General features: G+C 37.1%; 1 protein-coding gene across 2 annotated transcripts in view; it reads left to right on the top strand.

Moving 5' to 3' along the window:
* Window positions 1-15162, top strand: part of LOC111147317 (crystallin beta-gamma domain containing 3) — a 111625-nt gene that overhangs the window by 76684 nt on the left and 19779 nt on the right. For both annotated transcript variants that reach the window (XM_022503318.1, XM_022503310.1), the window contains 5 exons: window positions 68-210; window positions 319-445; window positions 1323-1355; window positions 6821-6930; window positions 10471-10597. In XM_022503318.1, coding sequence (XP_022359026.1) covers window positions 68-210; window positions 319-445; window positions 1323-1355; window positions 6821-6930; window positions 10471-10597 — 540 coding nt within the window. The remainder of the gene's footprint in view (window positions 1-67; window positions 211-318; window positions 446-1322; window positions 1356-6820; window positions 6931-10470; window positions 10598-15162) is intronic.

Raw genomic sequence — 15162 nt, 5'->3', positions numbered from 1 at the left:
CTGAGATACAGCCGCCTAAGAAACAAAATCCATATGTTTTCCTTACCTTTTCTCTTCCTCTTTTTAGAATTTTATAGAATCTTCTATCACATTATATGACTCTGACCTAGAAAGTGGGAAGTTTATTGACATTACAAATCAGGAAATTTCTGACTTGGAAGAAGTCGGCTTTGGCAGTGAAACAAGATCCATTCATGTTAAAAGTGGCGTGTAAGTTGTCTCCTATTCTGGGAACTTTGAGAGGTTCTTTGGTTTTAAAAATGTCGGTTGCTCTCATTTGAATTACCTCTGTTCTTTCTCCCTTTTTTCCCCTACTAGATGGGTTGCTTACCAGCAGAAGTTCTTTTGTGGAGAGCAGTACATTTTAGAGAAAGGGAAATACAAATGCTTTTTTGATTGGGGAGGATCGAATAGTATAATCATGTCAATACGACCTATCCAACTGGTGAGTTAAGAATGACCATAACCAATTCTAGAGCATATAATAGCATACACTTGACTATGTGGAACAGGCTTTTTAAAAGCAAAACTGCTGGATTATGTTATGTGAATATATAGAGAAAATGAAATAGCATATGAATTTTCTTAGACTCTATAGGGAGCTTGTAGTAGTTATTATGAGCTCATCAATGACTATAATTTGATCATTCTTTTAACAGTATTTATTTCATGCCTCATATGTCAGACACTACTGATCACTGGAGATACAAGATGAATAAGATTGCCCTGATGGGCCTGTCTCTTAGAGGAGATTGATGTGTAGGTGGTTGTGGTATGATTAGTGAGGAGGTGGAGTGTGTAGGCAGCACTGCGGGAGCCAGTGAAGGAGCCCTCAGAGCCTGGGAGTTGGGCATCATGCCACTCCTGCATTAAGTGATATCTTAATGGATAAAAGCACTTTTGCTAGACAATGGAGTGGGGCAGAAAAGGCAGTCCTCAAAGAGGGAAATAATCTCATGTGCAGAGTCATGCAGTTATGAAAGAGTGTGGCCAGTGTGGAAAATACATACTCCAAGAAGGGTTCCCATGATACAGTGTGGGAAAGGTAAGGGCAAGAAGCTCAGACTCTCTCTCTCTGATGGTCATTGACACACATATTTTTTTTTCCCCCAACTACATTACTCAAAATGAATTAGTAAGGAATAAATACTAAAATTATTATAATATAATCCAATAAATTATTTGAGGGTCATAACCAGTTCAAGAAATCTAGTAAATTTGACCTTTTTTCCCCATTTTTTAAAATGGTATTTTAAAACTTTCAAAAAGACAACTAAGATTACATGATAATGGTTTTTAAAATGTTTTCATATATGTTTCAGGAACCACTTGGAATAAATGAGCCTCCACATTTGGTATGTTTCACAATTTTTTAAATTTACTATTATTAAAAGCATTTGTGCTCTTTGTCTTAGTTCTTTCTCTTTCCATCAGATAAATTTCTTAGGTCTATAAATCAGGGCAGTTTATTTGGTACTTGATACCTGTGGGCAGCAGAGTACCCATCTCCATGACAGGTTCTGTTGGCCTAGACTTGTCACATTTCCTTTTGTTTTCTCCCCATAGAGCTTTAGCTCTGACCACTTTGGGATCATTTTGAACCTCTGCCCCTCCTTTCCTCCTGCCTGTCCATTCTTCAGTGTCACACTCTTGTTCAGCACAGCACCTTCTGCCGTCTTTGGAGGAGCAAACTTAACATGGAGAACTGGCTGTCTGGGCATGCTTATTATGTAAATGTATTTTTAATACCTCTAAGTCAAACATTTCTTAAAAGCATGAGTAAAACTGCAGCCCTACTTGTTTGTTTTTAGTGTGTTAATGGTTTGAAGGATTGGACAATATTCTGGAGTCTGACGTTTATTACCCATTGAGGGCTACAAATTGCACTCACTTTATGCTTCTAAAAACTCGGTGAGGTCAAAATTAATCCCAGTTATTGATGAGAAAACAAAGATTTAGAATGTAAGTGTCATTTCACACAGCTAGAAGTAGGAAAATAGGCATTTTTTAGCATCTGACTCCACTCAACTAAAGCATTTTCAGGATTTTGCATCAGAGAAAGACCTATCGTGTAATCCGTACATCCACAGGAGTAAGAGGGCATGAGAGACCTTGCTTCTTCTGTCTTATTTTAACAAATTTGGAAAAATTTCTATCAAAACCCAATTGAGTGATTAAATATTTGACATTTGCTGGCTTTAGATAATGCTAAATCTTTTTCTCTGAGTGTTTTTATTTTTCATGTTCACGTCAGTGTTTCTCTATTTCAAGTTAGCTTAGTTGTAACCATGTTTCTGTTCATAGTGTTTTCAGGTTTTCTTATTTTCTAGTTAGCTCAGGCCTATTGGGAACATTTCCTTTTTGAATATAATTAAGTTGTTATACTTGGAGACGCTTCCTGTGAGATCTTTTTTTCAGATCTTTGAAAACTCCAGTGGTGAACTTGTAAAGAACTTGTACATGAATCAGCATAACATGAGCAATTAAAGAGTTAAGCAGGGATAATTCCTAACTGCACATTTTCTGAGTTTTAAGTGCAGATAAAAGTCACATTCTTGTAAGTTCTGTTTTTTCCCCCCTACATTCCTATTCTTTTTTACGGACTTCCTTGTTTGGGGCAGATTGCTTGAAGGATTTTCTTTATAGTATTTCCAGTCCGACTTGAAGAGAGAGGAAGCAGCAGAAAACACCGAGCGAAATCAGCCCCACTTCATATTTCTGGATCTGACTCAGCCATCGCCTTGTGAAATAAGTGTTTCTGACAGGTGTATGATAGCCAGATATTTAATAACATGCAGACAAAGCCTCCTTAGTTTATCTAGTATCAAAGTTTGTACTATTTTCACTGGACCAAATTTTCAGTATGTTTTGCTTGTTTTTACTTGGGGAGAGAAAGAGGTTCTTGGCCGACTTGGCAAACTCTGGTTCCATTCAGTAACTAGCAAGTGTTTTCTCCTTCACAAATAGCTGTCATAGATTGACTATTCAGATGCTGTGCTCAAATGGGATAGTTATTTTCCCTGAGGACTAAGGAGGAAATGACATCTCAGAGTTCAAGTCCAAGGAGGGTTTTTTTTGTTTTGTTTTTTGTTTTTTTTTTTAATGCTGGTGATTTTAAAGGAAACCTCAAGGAACATAAGAAGGGAAAAGCCAGAATATGCGTATGTATAGATATAAATAAACATCATGAGTGTTACTCTGATAAATATATCATTTTTTGATGTGTCACCATATTATAATGAGGTATGTCTTATTTGAGACCCAGAACACCTCCTTTGAAAGATTCTTATTTGTCCTCTGGCTGAAGACCAATCACCAAGTCTAACTGACAACTCAAAATATACAGCATCGTTATATAGTTCTTCATAATAGCAGCTGGCATTTAATTTTGTTTTCACTTTCTCCAAAGAAAACAAAAACAAACAATATGGATTATGTTCATAATGTCATCATCTCTTTATCTTAGCAGATCAGACATCTCACTAGATTAAATCCTATAAAATTGAGTTTAGTTTTCAGGGAGGTTGTAGTCAGGCACAGTTCTCTAGAAATTCTAACAAGTTATTCCCTTTGATACAACTAAGGACTTTTTTCCCCTTAGAATATTTTTCAAATCCATGTGCAAATGTTATTACAAACTTTGATTTCTTTGGATATTGAGCCCCTCATTTTATACGTGATTGTAGTTGCGAAAAAAGCAACTGGATATTTTTTATATTGCATAATTTGGCCACATTGAATTTTAGAGTTGTCATAGGATCTTTAACAGTTACCATGTATGGGGGATAGGAAAGTGACAGTTTTAGGCAAATATCAGTAAGATTAAAGAATACTAAAGGAAAACACTTCTTCGTGGTGTTGCAGTCAGACCATTTTTATAGAATTCAAAGACCAGAAATAGGAATAGCTACTTCTCTAAGTAAAAAAAGCCCTCTATGAGTAATCAGGGAAGTAAAATTATTGTGTAGTAAGTATTTGATGTGAGGAGTACATAACACTACCACCTGAGACACTATGACGTAATAGAAGAATAGAAACTGATAGAAACAGGACTGTTCCTTGTTTAACAATTAACATATTTGTGTGAGGAAAGTCCAAGGGCTGCAGAAAGTCAAATATGCAATAGAAAGTTTCTCATAGAAATTATCATAGCATTGGAAAAAATAGTTACTTTGAAGAAATTATTCTGATATTGTGAAATTAAGCACAACTTATGTGTTTGGTCAGTAATTAAAATTCTGAGTTCTCAGTTTGTAAGATTAAAGAGCTATTACATTTATATTCATGTAGATCATAAATGAAAAGTACGTAATAAGCCTCTGTGCAAAAAGTTCCTCATAAAATGGTGGTAGTTTCTGTCTGAACTGGTAGTTCCAAGAAGTAATATATATGAAAAGGCAGTTGGCACTGCAAAACCGAGGTACCGTGTGTGTGTGTGTGTGTGTGTGTGTGTTTATCTGTACAATTCTGTTTCTGTTGGGGAGGCTGGTCGATATTGAAAAGGAAACCAGAATATAACTTCTCCACCTAGCTTTTCCCAGGTCTTAATTTTACCAAGGCACTGTTACTTAATTTCACTAGGAGTAGCAATCACAATTATTATAATTAATAAGCACAGAATTGGTTTCTTTTTAAATTTTTTTTCAGAATTGGTTTCTGTATGGACCATTCTCAGAACATTATTATGAAAATTCTATTCCAAGACATTTGTAGGGTAATCAAAATGAGGCATTAGTTCTCTGGGGTTGATCAAATTTTGGGTGAACCCTCTGGCACTGTGTATCATTTGGGGAGTAAAAATTTTAAAAAAGCTCAGATCAGCATTAAGCCTGGTTTTTCGGTTTGGGCAAAGAATTAACCCATCAAATCCAAAAAGTATTTTATGGCAAATGTGTTTGTGTGTCTGTATATATTGTAATTAATGCTCCTGGGACTAAAGACAGACTAAACACTAGAGTTGGCTACTATATATACGCCATCCAAAATATGCTTAACCTGCATGGTCAGTTGTCTGGATTTATGGTGAAATTGTGAAGTATAAATCTTACGCTCAGCAACATAAAAACAATGAACAAACTGGGTAGTTGCAGAGTAAACAAAACAGCTGTGACCTCTGTTCTCATGTGGCTTTTCCAATTCTTAATCATGAATTAAGATATTGGCATGTAGAAGAAATTGCATTTTTTGGAAGTAAAATTGTGATTTACTTCTCAATCCTTTGTTTTATAAGTCTTTAAGTTAAAACACATAGTTTGGAAAATGACTAACCAAAATATGTGTTTATCAAGAAAATGAGGGGCAGTTTCCCTGGACACACGGAGTTGTTTTTCTACAAGGAATTGTTTCAGAAGTCTGTCTCATTTTGGACTTCCTGGTTGTTGCTAGCCTCTGTATCCACCAGAAGGACCATGATGGAAACTTGCTGGTTATACCTCCTTAAGGTTGTACCACACCATGGTTGGTCCAGGGGAGCTGATTCTCCCCTTTCCTGATTTTTGGTAGTCTTTGATGTCAGAGCAGAAGGAGATAGTCAAGAAGCGGTTCCTCAGAACTTAGAGGCTGTCAGCCTCTAAGAGGACTCTTGGGAAGATGAAGGAGGCAAACATCAGTGGCTCAAAGCTGCTTTGTTCTTGATACAACACGAGCGGGAGAAAGGACAGTGCTGTCCAGCCCTCAATATGATGGATTATTAGCTACAATGCAAGCCTGTGCAAGATGAACCTGTGGGCCGTTTTATTTCAAAGCGCCAGTGTATTTTGAAATATTTATAGGGCTCATTAATTCTTTCTTCCCTATTATATAGATCCAAGGCTACTAGAGTTGCAGATCATTGTGTATCTGGTCTGAAGGGAATCATAGTTGAGATTTCATGGATTTTTCAACAAAAGGGACTAAAGTAGAAATGTGCTTGTATATAGCTGTAAGCTTTATATTTAAGATAGTCTTAACAGTAAAAAGGAGCCCGTTGGCTGAAATACATGGATGTCTTTCTTTTTTCACCATAAATCTTCTGCTAATCTCGTTGTCGTTACCTTCTCTGCCATCTGCCCCTTTGTTCTCTTAGGCCCACTTGCCTGCATTCACTCATACTCTGTCCTGCAACCTTTTATTAACTGGATCAGTGAGACTTGGGAAGAGAAAAGGCTTACCAACCACTCCTCATACTAACTGAAACTGCCTTCATATTTAGAACTAAATTGCTTCTTAAACATGTAGTCTCAGCACAAGGGATAATTGATACAATGGGCAGGGACCACATGTTAGTGGAGAAGGGATTCTGATTTAATCTTACAGGTAGAATTGTTTTCTGGGCCTCTGTGCCCAGAATCTGGTGGAAAAGATGGATGAAAATGCTTAACTGTGACATTTCCAGAAATGGGTAAGGAAACAAAAATGGGAGTTTAAAGAGAATATTATCCTTAACAAGGATCCATTGGTAATAAATAAAACACTCATATTTTGCTGAATTTTAATTTTTAAAAGATTTATTTTATGAGACTGACGCACTACCTACTGCGCTAATGAGGCACCTACAAATTATTTATTTTAGAGCATAGCAGGAGGAGTGGCAGAGGGAAAGGGAGAGAAATGCTCAGGCAGACTCCCCATGAGCATGGAACCTGATGGGGGGCTCAGTCTCATGAGTCTGAGATCATGACCTAAGCTGAGATCAAGAGTTGGACGCTTAATTGACTAAACCACCCAGGCGCCCCAATTTTGCTGAATATTTTTACAAATATAAAAAATAAAAGGTTTTCATTTGCTTTTGTGATAATGTCAAGCAGTTGTTTTCTGTTAATTAGTTGTGTTATTCTCATAGCTCAAAGCATTCAGTAAACCAGGGTTCCAAGGTGAATGCATAGATTTTACAGAAGAAATTTCTGATTTGACTTCATTCACGCCATGTTCTTTTAAAGTTCTTCGGGGTTGGTAAGTATGCTTGTTTTGAGTGTTTTCTACTAATGTTTAATAACTAAATTTCCTTTAAATTTACAGACATTTGACTTGTTTTATTATTATTTTTAATTCACGGTGAATTAAAGTCTTTTAGTCTTTGGTCAGTTGCTAATTAGCCTATATTAATTTTGCCTATCTTGTATTATGGGCCATTGTGTAATACAGAGGGAAAAATGCTGATTAGCTAACTTTGGGAGCATTGTGGCCGTTTTATTTTCTTACTGTTATTTTAGATTATTTCCTAAATATTTTGAATGCTTATATTGTATGTTATTGGATAGCATAATAGAATGTTATATAAAAACTAGTGTTTTGTCCATAGTAGACCTATTACACTGAAATTAAAAATTGTTTAAAGTATGTATCAATTTCATCTCATAGATGAGGACTCCTGATTTCAAAGTTAGGGTTTCCTATGATCACATGATCACATACCAAATGTCAGACCCATGATTGCTTTAGTCATTTTTAAAAAATTTAATTAAATTAATTCTAATAAATTTAAATTAAATCTTGTGTTCTTTGAGCTATAGCTGTATACTAGATCTTTTTCAGATGTAAATGAACTGTATGTGATTTCCAAGACCAATACATATTTCCTCATTTTTTAAATTGTAAAATATACATAAAATACAGTTTACCATATTAACCATTTGAAGTGTGCAGTTCAGTGGTAGGTCTGTTTCAAGTATCTACCTAATAACTCATAAGAATTTTCTGTTCATTCTTCAAGAGTCTTGGATTCGTCAGTTCTCCTTTTCCTCTTGAATCATTTCTTCTACTTGCAGAACTCTAGTCTCCTGGTTAGCTTCACTCTAGTATTATCTTCCTTCCATCCTTTACCAGAAACCGGTCATAGCCCAATTATTTGTCCCACAATCCAGCTTATTATTTTTATTACTCTGCTTTACATTCCCCAGTCCTCCTCTACTACCAGTCAGATCGAGTTCAGATGCGTCCTTTTCCAGATTTACTGTCAGTTAGTCTTATCTGCCCCACCCATTCCCCATTCTGTCCTTCCAGTGTCTCCCTCTCTTTCCCTCTTCCCCCCTTCCCACATTTACTCTGCCATGTATTTTCTGCCTTACCCTCTATATCAGGGGTCAGTCCATAGACCTTTTCTTTCAGGGTCAGGTAGTAAGTATTTTTGGCTTTGTGAGCCTTGCAGGCTCTGTCCCAGCTACGCAGTACTGCTGTTACGAGCACAGACGCAGCCACAGACATTACAAAAATGAACGGCTCAACTATGTTTCAGTAACTCTATGGGCACTGAAATTTCAGTCATATAGCATATTCACATATCACAAGCTGTTCTTTTAATTTTTTAAAATTATTTAAGCACATGAAAAGCAGACTTAGCTTCTGATCTGAAACTGGCAGTTGGACAGATGGCCCACAGGCTGTACTTTGCTAACCCTGCTCCCTATGAATGGCTCTAAGTTTCAGGGAAACCTAGCCAGCAGATGTTATTTGTTTGGCCTACACACACTGTTAAAAAATATATATCAACATTTTGGATTAGGGTTTTTTCACCTCTTTAAAAAAAAAATCAGAAGATTTGAAAACTGAGAAGCATTCACCTTTGGGAGTAATTAGTGATTGTTAACTAAATGGCATATGTGATTCCAATGTGCTATAGGATATATTCCAAGTTGGTTTTGTTTTTTTTTTTTAACCTGGTATACTCTTCATGTACATTACCTGCCTGGCCTCCTATAGGTATGTAAACTTGTGGCCCCCATTTAATACTAAACCAAGTATATCTTTATGGGTCAGCCCATCCCCATTCCCTCTGTCAATCTTCTTGATTAACCCTAATTCCACCAGTCTTTCTCTCCCAGATTTTCTATAGCTCTTACTAGTTTGAACTTGTCTCTGCATGTTAAAAGGATGTGAAGGTATTTGTAATATTAAAACACATAAAATAGGACACTATAACTTAAGTTAGACTATCTGCAACTTTTTAGTGAGAGAGAAATGTATAGTGGGCATCTGAAATAACTTTGTTACTAGTATTTGGCTCTGAGTTTCTTCTCCACAACAAAAGAAGTTGTTTTATAAGATATATTTGCATTTTCTAATAAAGGGAAATATTGAAGGTTTTCTGGTGGAAAATGTTTTTTCTTGACACTGAAATCTAGGACAAATTAGCCATATGTTCACTTTATACAGAGAATATACATTTTATATATGTATATATCTATGTGTAGTTTATTAAACTGCAGTTTAATAATAGAATATAGGAACCCTGGCAGTTGTGTAAGTACTTGGAAGACCTGGATTGAAGCCCAGTTCTACCACTTTCTAGATACATAACCTTAAACAAATTGGATTACTATCCAAAATTAGTTGTTTCATCCTGTAAAGGAGGGATAATAATGGTACCTACCTCAAAGGATTTTTTTTTAAGATTTTATTTATTTATTTGACAGGCAGAGATCACAAGTAGGCAGAGAGGCAGGCAGAGAGAGAGAGGGAGGCAGGCTCCCCGCTGAGCAGAGAGCCCCATGTGGGACCCTCTGGGACCATGACCTGAGCTGAAGGCAGAGGACTTAACCTATGGAGCCACCCAGGTGCCCCTTGAAGGATTTTTATAAGGGCCCAAATAAATGATGCATATTGCATATGAAGGGCTGAAACTCCATGCCTGACATATTAGAAATATTTGATAAAATGCCTAGTTACATAGGAGATATGACAGCAAGTTATAATGTTACAGAGCATATCTTTGGTGGTCCAGAGTGAACCTGGCCTAGCACAAAGACAGTTCTGGTGGTCTTAGAGTGTCGGGCTAGGACTTAAACACACTCGACGTGAAGTAGGAAGAGCCCCTTCATTTCTCACTTGGGCTCTTTCTTTTCAAAAAGGCATTTTCTAACCAAACTTCTGATGAGTGATATATTGAAGATAACCACTATCAAAGATTCTAATGGACTTAATTCTTTTGTAAAAAAAAAAAATTTTTTTTCCATTAACAGACGTATAGGTGACAGATTTTATATACTACTGTGCGATTTTTAGAGTCTAGTTTCTGTATTCCCCAGACTGACAGCAAGCCCATCATTAAATGAGGATAGAAGTGATTTTTTTCCCTAAAAGAACTTCTAATCTGTTCAAGTACTTAATAATCACTATAATCTGATCCCAGGGTTTTGTACATGAAGACACTAAATGAAGCTAATATTGGTAGCCTAAAGCAGATGTCCTGTTTCAAATTTCAACTCTGCCATTTAGCAGTTGAGAAAACCTTGGGCAAATCATCTAACCTTTCTAATCCTTAGTTTTGTTGCCTATAAAAATAAGGATGTGTTTCTACTTCATAGAATTGAGGACACAACGTAGTAATACAGGTTACGTATCTAACTCATGTATGGCACAGGGTAGGTAAGCAGTCAGTAAAGGATAGTTTTGGTTGTTTGGGTCCTACTCCTCCTCCGGTTCCCACAGCACGGTGATGAGCCTGCCCTCCCACCTGATGCAGTTTGACTGACTGTCTCACGGCCTGTTTTTAAGCTGGCTCCTGTATTACCCAGAGGACATTTCTGATAATCAGTGTGTGTTAGAAGAAGGCCTCTATGCTGACCTCACTTCCTGTGGCTGTCCAACATCAAGGGTGAAATCACTCAAGCCTATTGATTATGTAAGTACTTTGCTTGAATGCATAATTACAGGATTTTTTCTTGTCCAGTTTAATTACCATGAATGACGTGACATTGGAAGAAGTGACACATGGGTAAATATAAAAATATGAATAATTTATTCATGGACTGCAAAGTTGGGATTCACTCATGAAATCCAACCAAAATGTAGACTGATTTATATATTTAAGTGAGAATTCAAAACACAGGAACTAGAATAATATGAAAAATAATAGTATTTTGTAAGGCCATTGGGATATTGAATGAGATGACTCATAAAATGCCTAGCATGTGGTGAGCACTTATTAAATGTTAGCTATTAATTAGCAGTAAATTTTTGGCCATAATTGTAGCAGTTGCTTGATAACAATAATAACCCGTTCATTTTATTACTCTACTAGATAAGTCACACGATAATTTGCTAGTCAGGTGTACAGTGTTACTTTAAGGCATGGATCTTGATATGGCCACTGGTACTGATTTCAAACCTTCGTTTGGGGGAACTAGGGATTTCCTGCCTGGTTTGTGCAGAGTTACCTGTGTCACCTTGGAGACCCACATTTATAGGGTTGATAGTTTCTCCCTTCTATTGTATTTACTCAGAATTTTAAACTGGAGCAAAACAGGATCACTACTTTGCAGCATTAGTTCACACTCCATGTTTATAGGGTCTATGCAGAGGAAGTAATGAGGATCTGGGATTATCAGGATGTCTGATTATGATCATTTCATCAGGGCATTTAGTCAGAGCTGAGGTTTATACAGAGGTGATTTGAAGCCCTGTGTAACGGTAGTAGTGACTGAGACCTTTCAACCAGAGCTGACTCCAGAGATGATCATCATACTCAAAAACTTTGGTCCCAACATAAGCAGTGTTGTCTTATTTCACAAGACATTCCTGGATAGAGTATTCTTGGTATCAGGCTAAGAATAGTCTTGGGTGAGGAACGAGAATAGAAACAGTCTGTGGTCCTCTCAGTGGCCCTTTAGACACCAACTGGGAAAGACTAAGTGGCTATTGATACTTCCTGTCTGTTGGACAAAAACCAGTGGAGAAAAAAGAATGTGGTCTGGTCAGTCTCTCCCAAGTATTGATAAGGCTGAAAAAGGCATGGAAAGCAGTCCATATTTACTGGGAAAGGAATTTTCTTAGCAATTTTCGTGGTCAAACCAGCAGACAGATACTTACTTGGTATTAACTAAAAGCAAAATAGAGAGCTCTCAATATGAAAGTACCATCTTGAAAGGATTTTGTAGGACTTCTTTTTTTGTGTGTGTGATTTTTTTTAAAATTTTTTTATTTTTTATAAACGTATATTCTTATCCCCAGGGGTACAGGTCTATGAATTGCCAGGTTTACACACTTCACAGCACTCACCATTCAGCAAGCTAAACCAACTAAATTTCTAGTGAGCTCATTTTAGAAACAGTCAAAATGAATGAGTGTTATTTTTCTTTGAAGAATTACAATTTTACATTCATGAAGTCAAAAGTGAAGAATTAAGAATGAAAATAGAAAAATGTTTTTAAGTTTTACTGCAGAGTTGCATGTCACTGTTTGGGTTCCATGGAACCCAAGCAGTGTTAGTGAAGGTGTCTCTTGGGAAGGGCCGGGGAGCTATAGACAGAACCTTTTCACTCCAAGAACTGATTACAGTTTCACTCCAAGAACAGATTTAAAAAGCTGAATATAGTCAGGTTATGTAAGGGCAACACATTTATCTTCTTAATGCCTTTACATGGAGTGTTTTAAATCTTGGAAAAGTCTTTGTTGAGGATACATTTAGGCAGTAGGTTTGGTTTTGAACTGGAGGGAATGTGTTGTGAGGGTGGGCATCCCAGCAGAGACACCCAGATTGAGCATGGAGAAGCCTTAACAGAGGTAACGTTTTCTTGGTGAAGTCAACCATGCTACCCTTGATGGCCCTGATGCCCTGAGTTGATCAGACCTAGGAGACTGATATGTGAACCAGGTCAGTACACTAATCTGTAGTAGGTGGATTCTCATGGCTGCAATGCTTGAGAATTCTGTCCTGAGCATTTTTTTCCCTCTCTAAGGGAACAGGGGAAACTGAATTAGTCCTCAGAAGGTTATTTGTTGAGCATAAGTTTTAGGTAAAGTGAAGTTAGTTATCTTGAGATTAGTTAACTCAGCTAACATTCCCCACAAAAGAGACTCCTAGGGGTCTCAGTTGTGTGCGTGCTCCAAATTGTGTTGTCTTTCCCTGGAAAATGCGACACACACTCTACCTATCCTGCTTCTCTGATTCAGTCACCTCTCCCCTGGCCTTTTTCTCCAGATTTGTTAATGCTATAACATAAGCCACAGTCCAGTGGGTTTCTGGATTAATTCTGGGAAATGTTTCTGTCCAGTCGAGTTGCCTTTACATATATACATGAGCCAACCTCATGATTCTGTTAATTATTTACAACTGTAGAATTATGAAGGTGTTGCCTATAGCTGGCATTTCTAGACACACTGTGAATTACTGTTGAAAAGTCATAACAGTGTAATATTGAGAAGTTTTAAAGATTCCATCTTCATACAAGATCAGTATGTTTTGCAAATGACTGTTTGCTCCAGGCTGATTTGTTTGCCCAGACTTACGTTAGATTCTAGAGACCCATGGATAATTTGCAGTCATTTCACAGTGACAGGACCTTGGGACCATAGTTGATAGTACTGCTTCTTACTTACCATGACACTGGGAAAAATCACTTAATTTATTTGTACCTCCATTAACTCATCTGTGAAGAAACTGTTAGAATAGGCATTTTCAAACCCTTGTCTGTCTTTAGTTCTGTTGCAAATAAGTATCTGGATATATTTCTAACTGAATATAAAAAACATGGTATCCAGTGTTAGGACTCCTGTGATCTGAGGGAATAACGTAGTATATTAGCTTTCAGTAATGTTATGCCATAGAACAGTCCCCAGAACAGTTAGTTAGGAGCTGGAGGTGAGTGGGGAGCCCACATAAATGCTTGAGGCATTGGCCTCGTAGTGTGTGGGGTAACCTGCCTTTATTGTGTTTCCATGCGAGTGGCCTTCAACCCACTGCTTCTGTAGTGTCTCCGTGGTAGCCTGGCATGGGCATGGCCTCCTTTGAAGTAATAATCCAGTCCTGGCTGCTAGCAGCAGCCAAAGCAAAAGAAACATTGTAACAAGAGGCTGTAGAAAAACTTCAAATGAAATTATAACTGTGATGACATACATAATATTAGAGGTAGAATAAGAATTGGCAAGGCCACGCAAGGGTGCTGAATCAGGGCCCCAGCTAGAAATAGTAGACGACTGTCAGTCCAGCCCCAGAATGAAAGGAAGCAATGAGTTCATAAAGTGTAGAAGAATTTGGTTACTATTAAATTTTTCAGCTGAATCCATACTGAGTTAATAGTATTAACTCTTTTGTACATTTTAAAAAGGAAGGCTAGCAAAACCCTGCAGAGTAAACCTCACAGTTCCTGGTGAGACAGTTGAAGCATTTCCCTTCAAATTCAGGCAGAAGAACAAGGTCTCTATAATCACCATTTCTATTCAATAGTATTCTGGAGCCACAGCCACTTGAATAAGATTAAAACCAAACCAAACAAAAACATAAAGAAGAAACAAAATTGTCAAGAGTATGTACAGACAAATTCTTAGAGTTAATATGAAGTTTTAGAAAGTTTCTGGATATCAAGAAAATGCCAATTAAACTACCAGGTACTTAAGAATCTAACAAAGTGCTAATAAGTCCTTTATGCAGAAAATTATTTAGAAGACTTTATTGAAGGGTGTAAAAGATGAAGCGATATAACCTATTATAGATTGAGAAGACTCAATATTGTGAAGTTGTGGTCCTCTCCAAATTAATACACTTTCAGGCAAAATGCTTATAGACTCTTCTGTCTTTCTAGGAGAGTGTCTTTTTAGGGTGGGATGGGAACACATGAGAAACTTATCCTAGATTTGGAGAAGACAGGGATCCAAAATAGCCAAGATAATTCTTAAGAACAACAGGCAAGATCATTTGTCTTCCCAAGTATATATTGCACTTACAACAATAATAATTAAGATGGTGGGTAGACATGGAAGGAGAGACAATGGAAGAGTGGAAGCGGAGAGCATAGAAACTGACCTTCATGAATAATGGAATTGGAAGCTGACCGAAATAGCATGACAATGAGGATATTATGAGCTATTAAATAAATAGTGTTGGGACAGTTGGCTCTTTACATGGGAAAAAAAAACAAACAGAGTTAGAATCTTGGTTTACTCCAAACACAAAAATAAGTTCCACATGGATTATGGCCATCTAAATGTGAAAAACAAGCTTTAAAATGTAGAAGAAAATATGGAAACTCACCTAATGATAATGGAGTACGATGGATTTGGAAAAAAAAATGTGCAGGTCAGTAGAAGAAAGGTAAAAGGCAAGTATATTCTTCTCCTATTGCTGCTGTAACCAATTACCAAAAACTTAGTGGCTTACAGCAACAAACTGTCTCACAGTTCTAGAGATCTCAGTGGTCATAGTGTGGTAAAATGAAGATGCTGGTAGGACTGCATTCCTCCCAGAAAATG

Source organism: Enhydra lutris, unplaced genomic scaffold (assembly GCF_002288905.1).
Source record: "Enhydra lutris kenyoni isolate GAN:26980312 unplaced genomic scaffold, ASM228890v2 scaffoldscaffold2, whole genome shotgun sequence".
Taxonomy (NCBI): Eukaryota; Metazoa; Chordata; class Mammalia; order Carnivora; family Mustelidae; genus Enhydra; species Enhydra lutris.
Note: the sequence above shows the minus strand (reverse complement) of the source record. Positions and strands in the feature narration are given on the sequence as shown.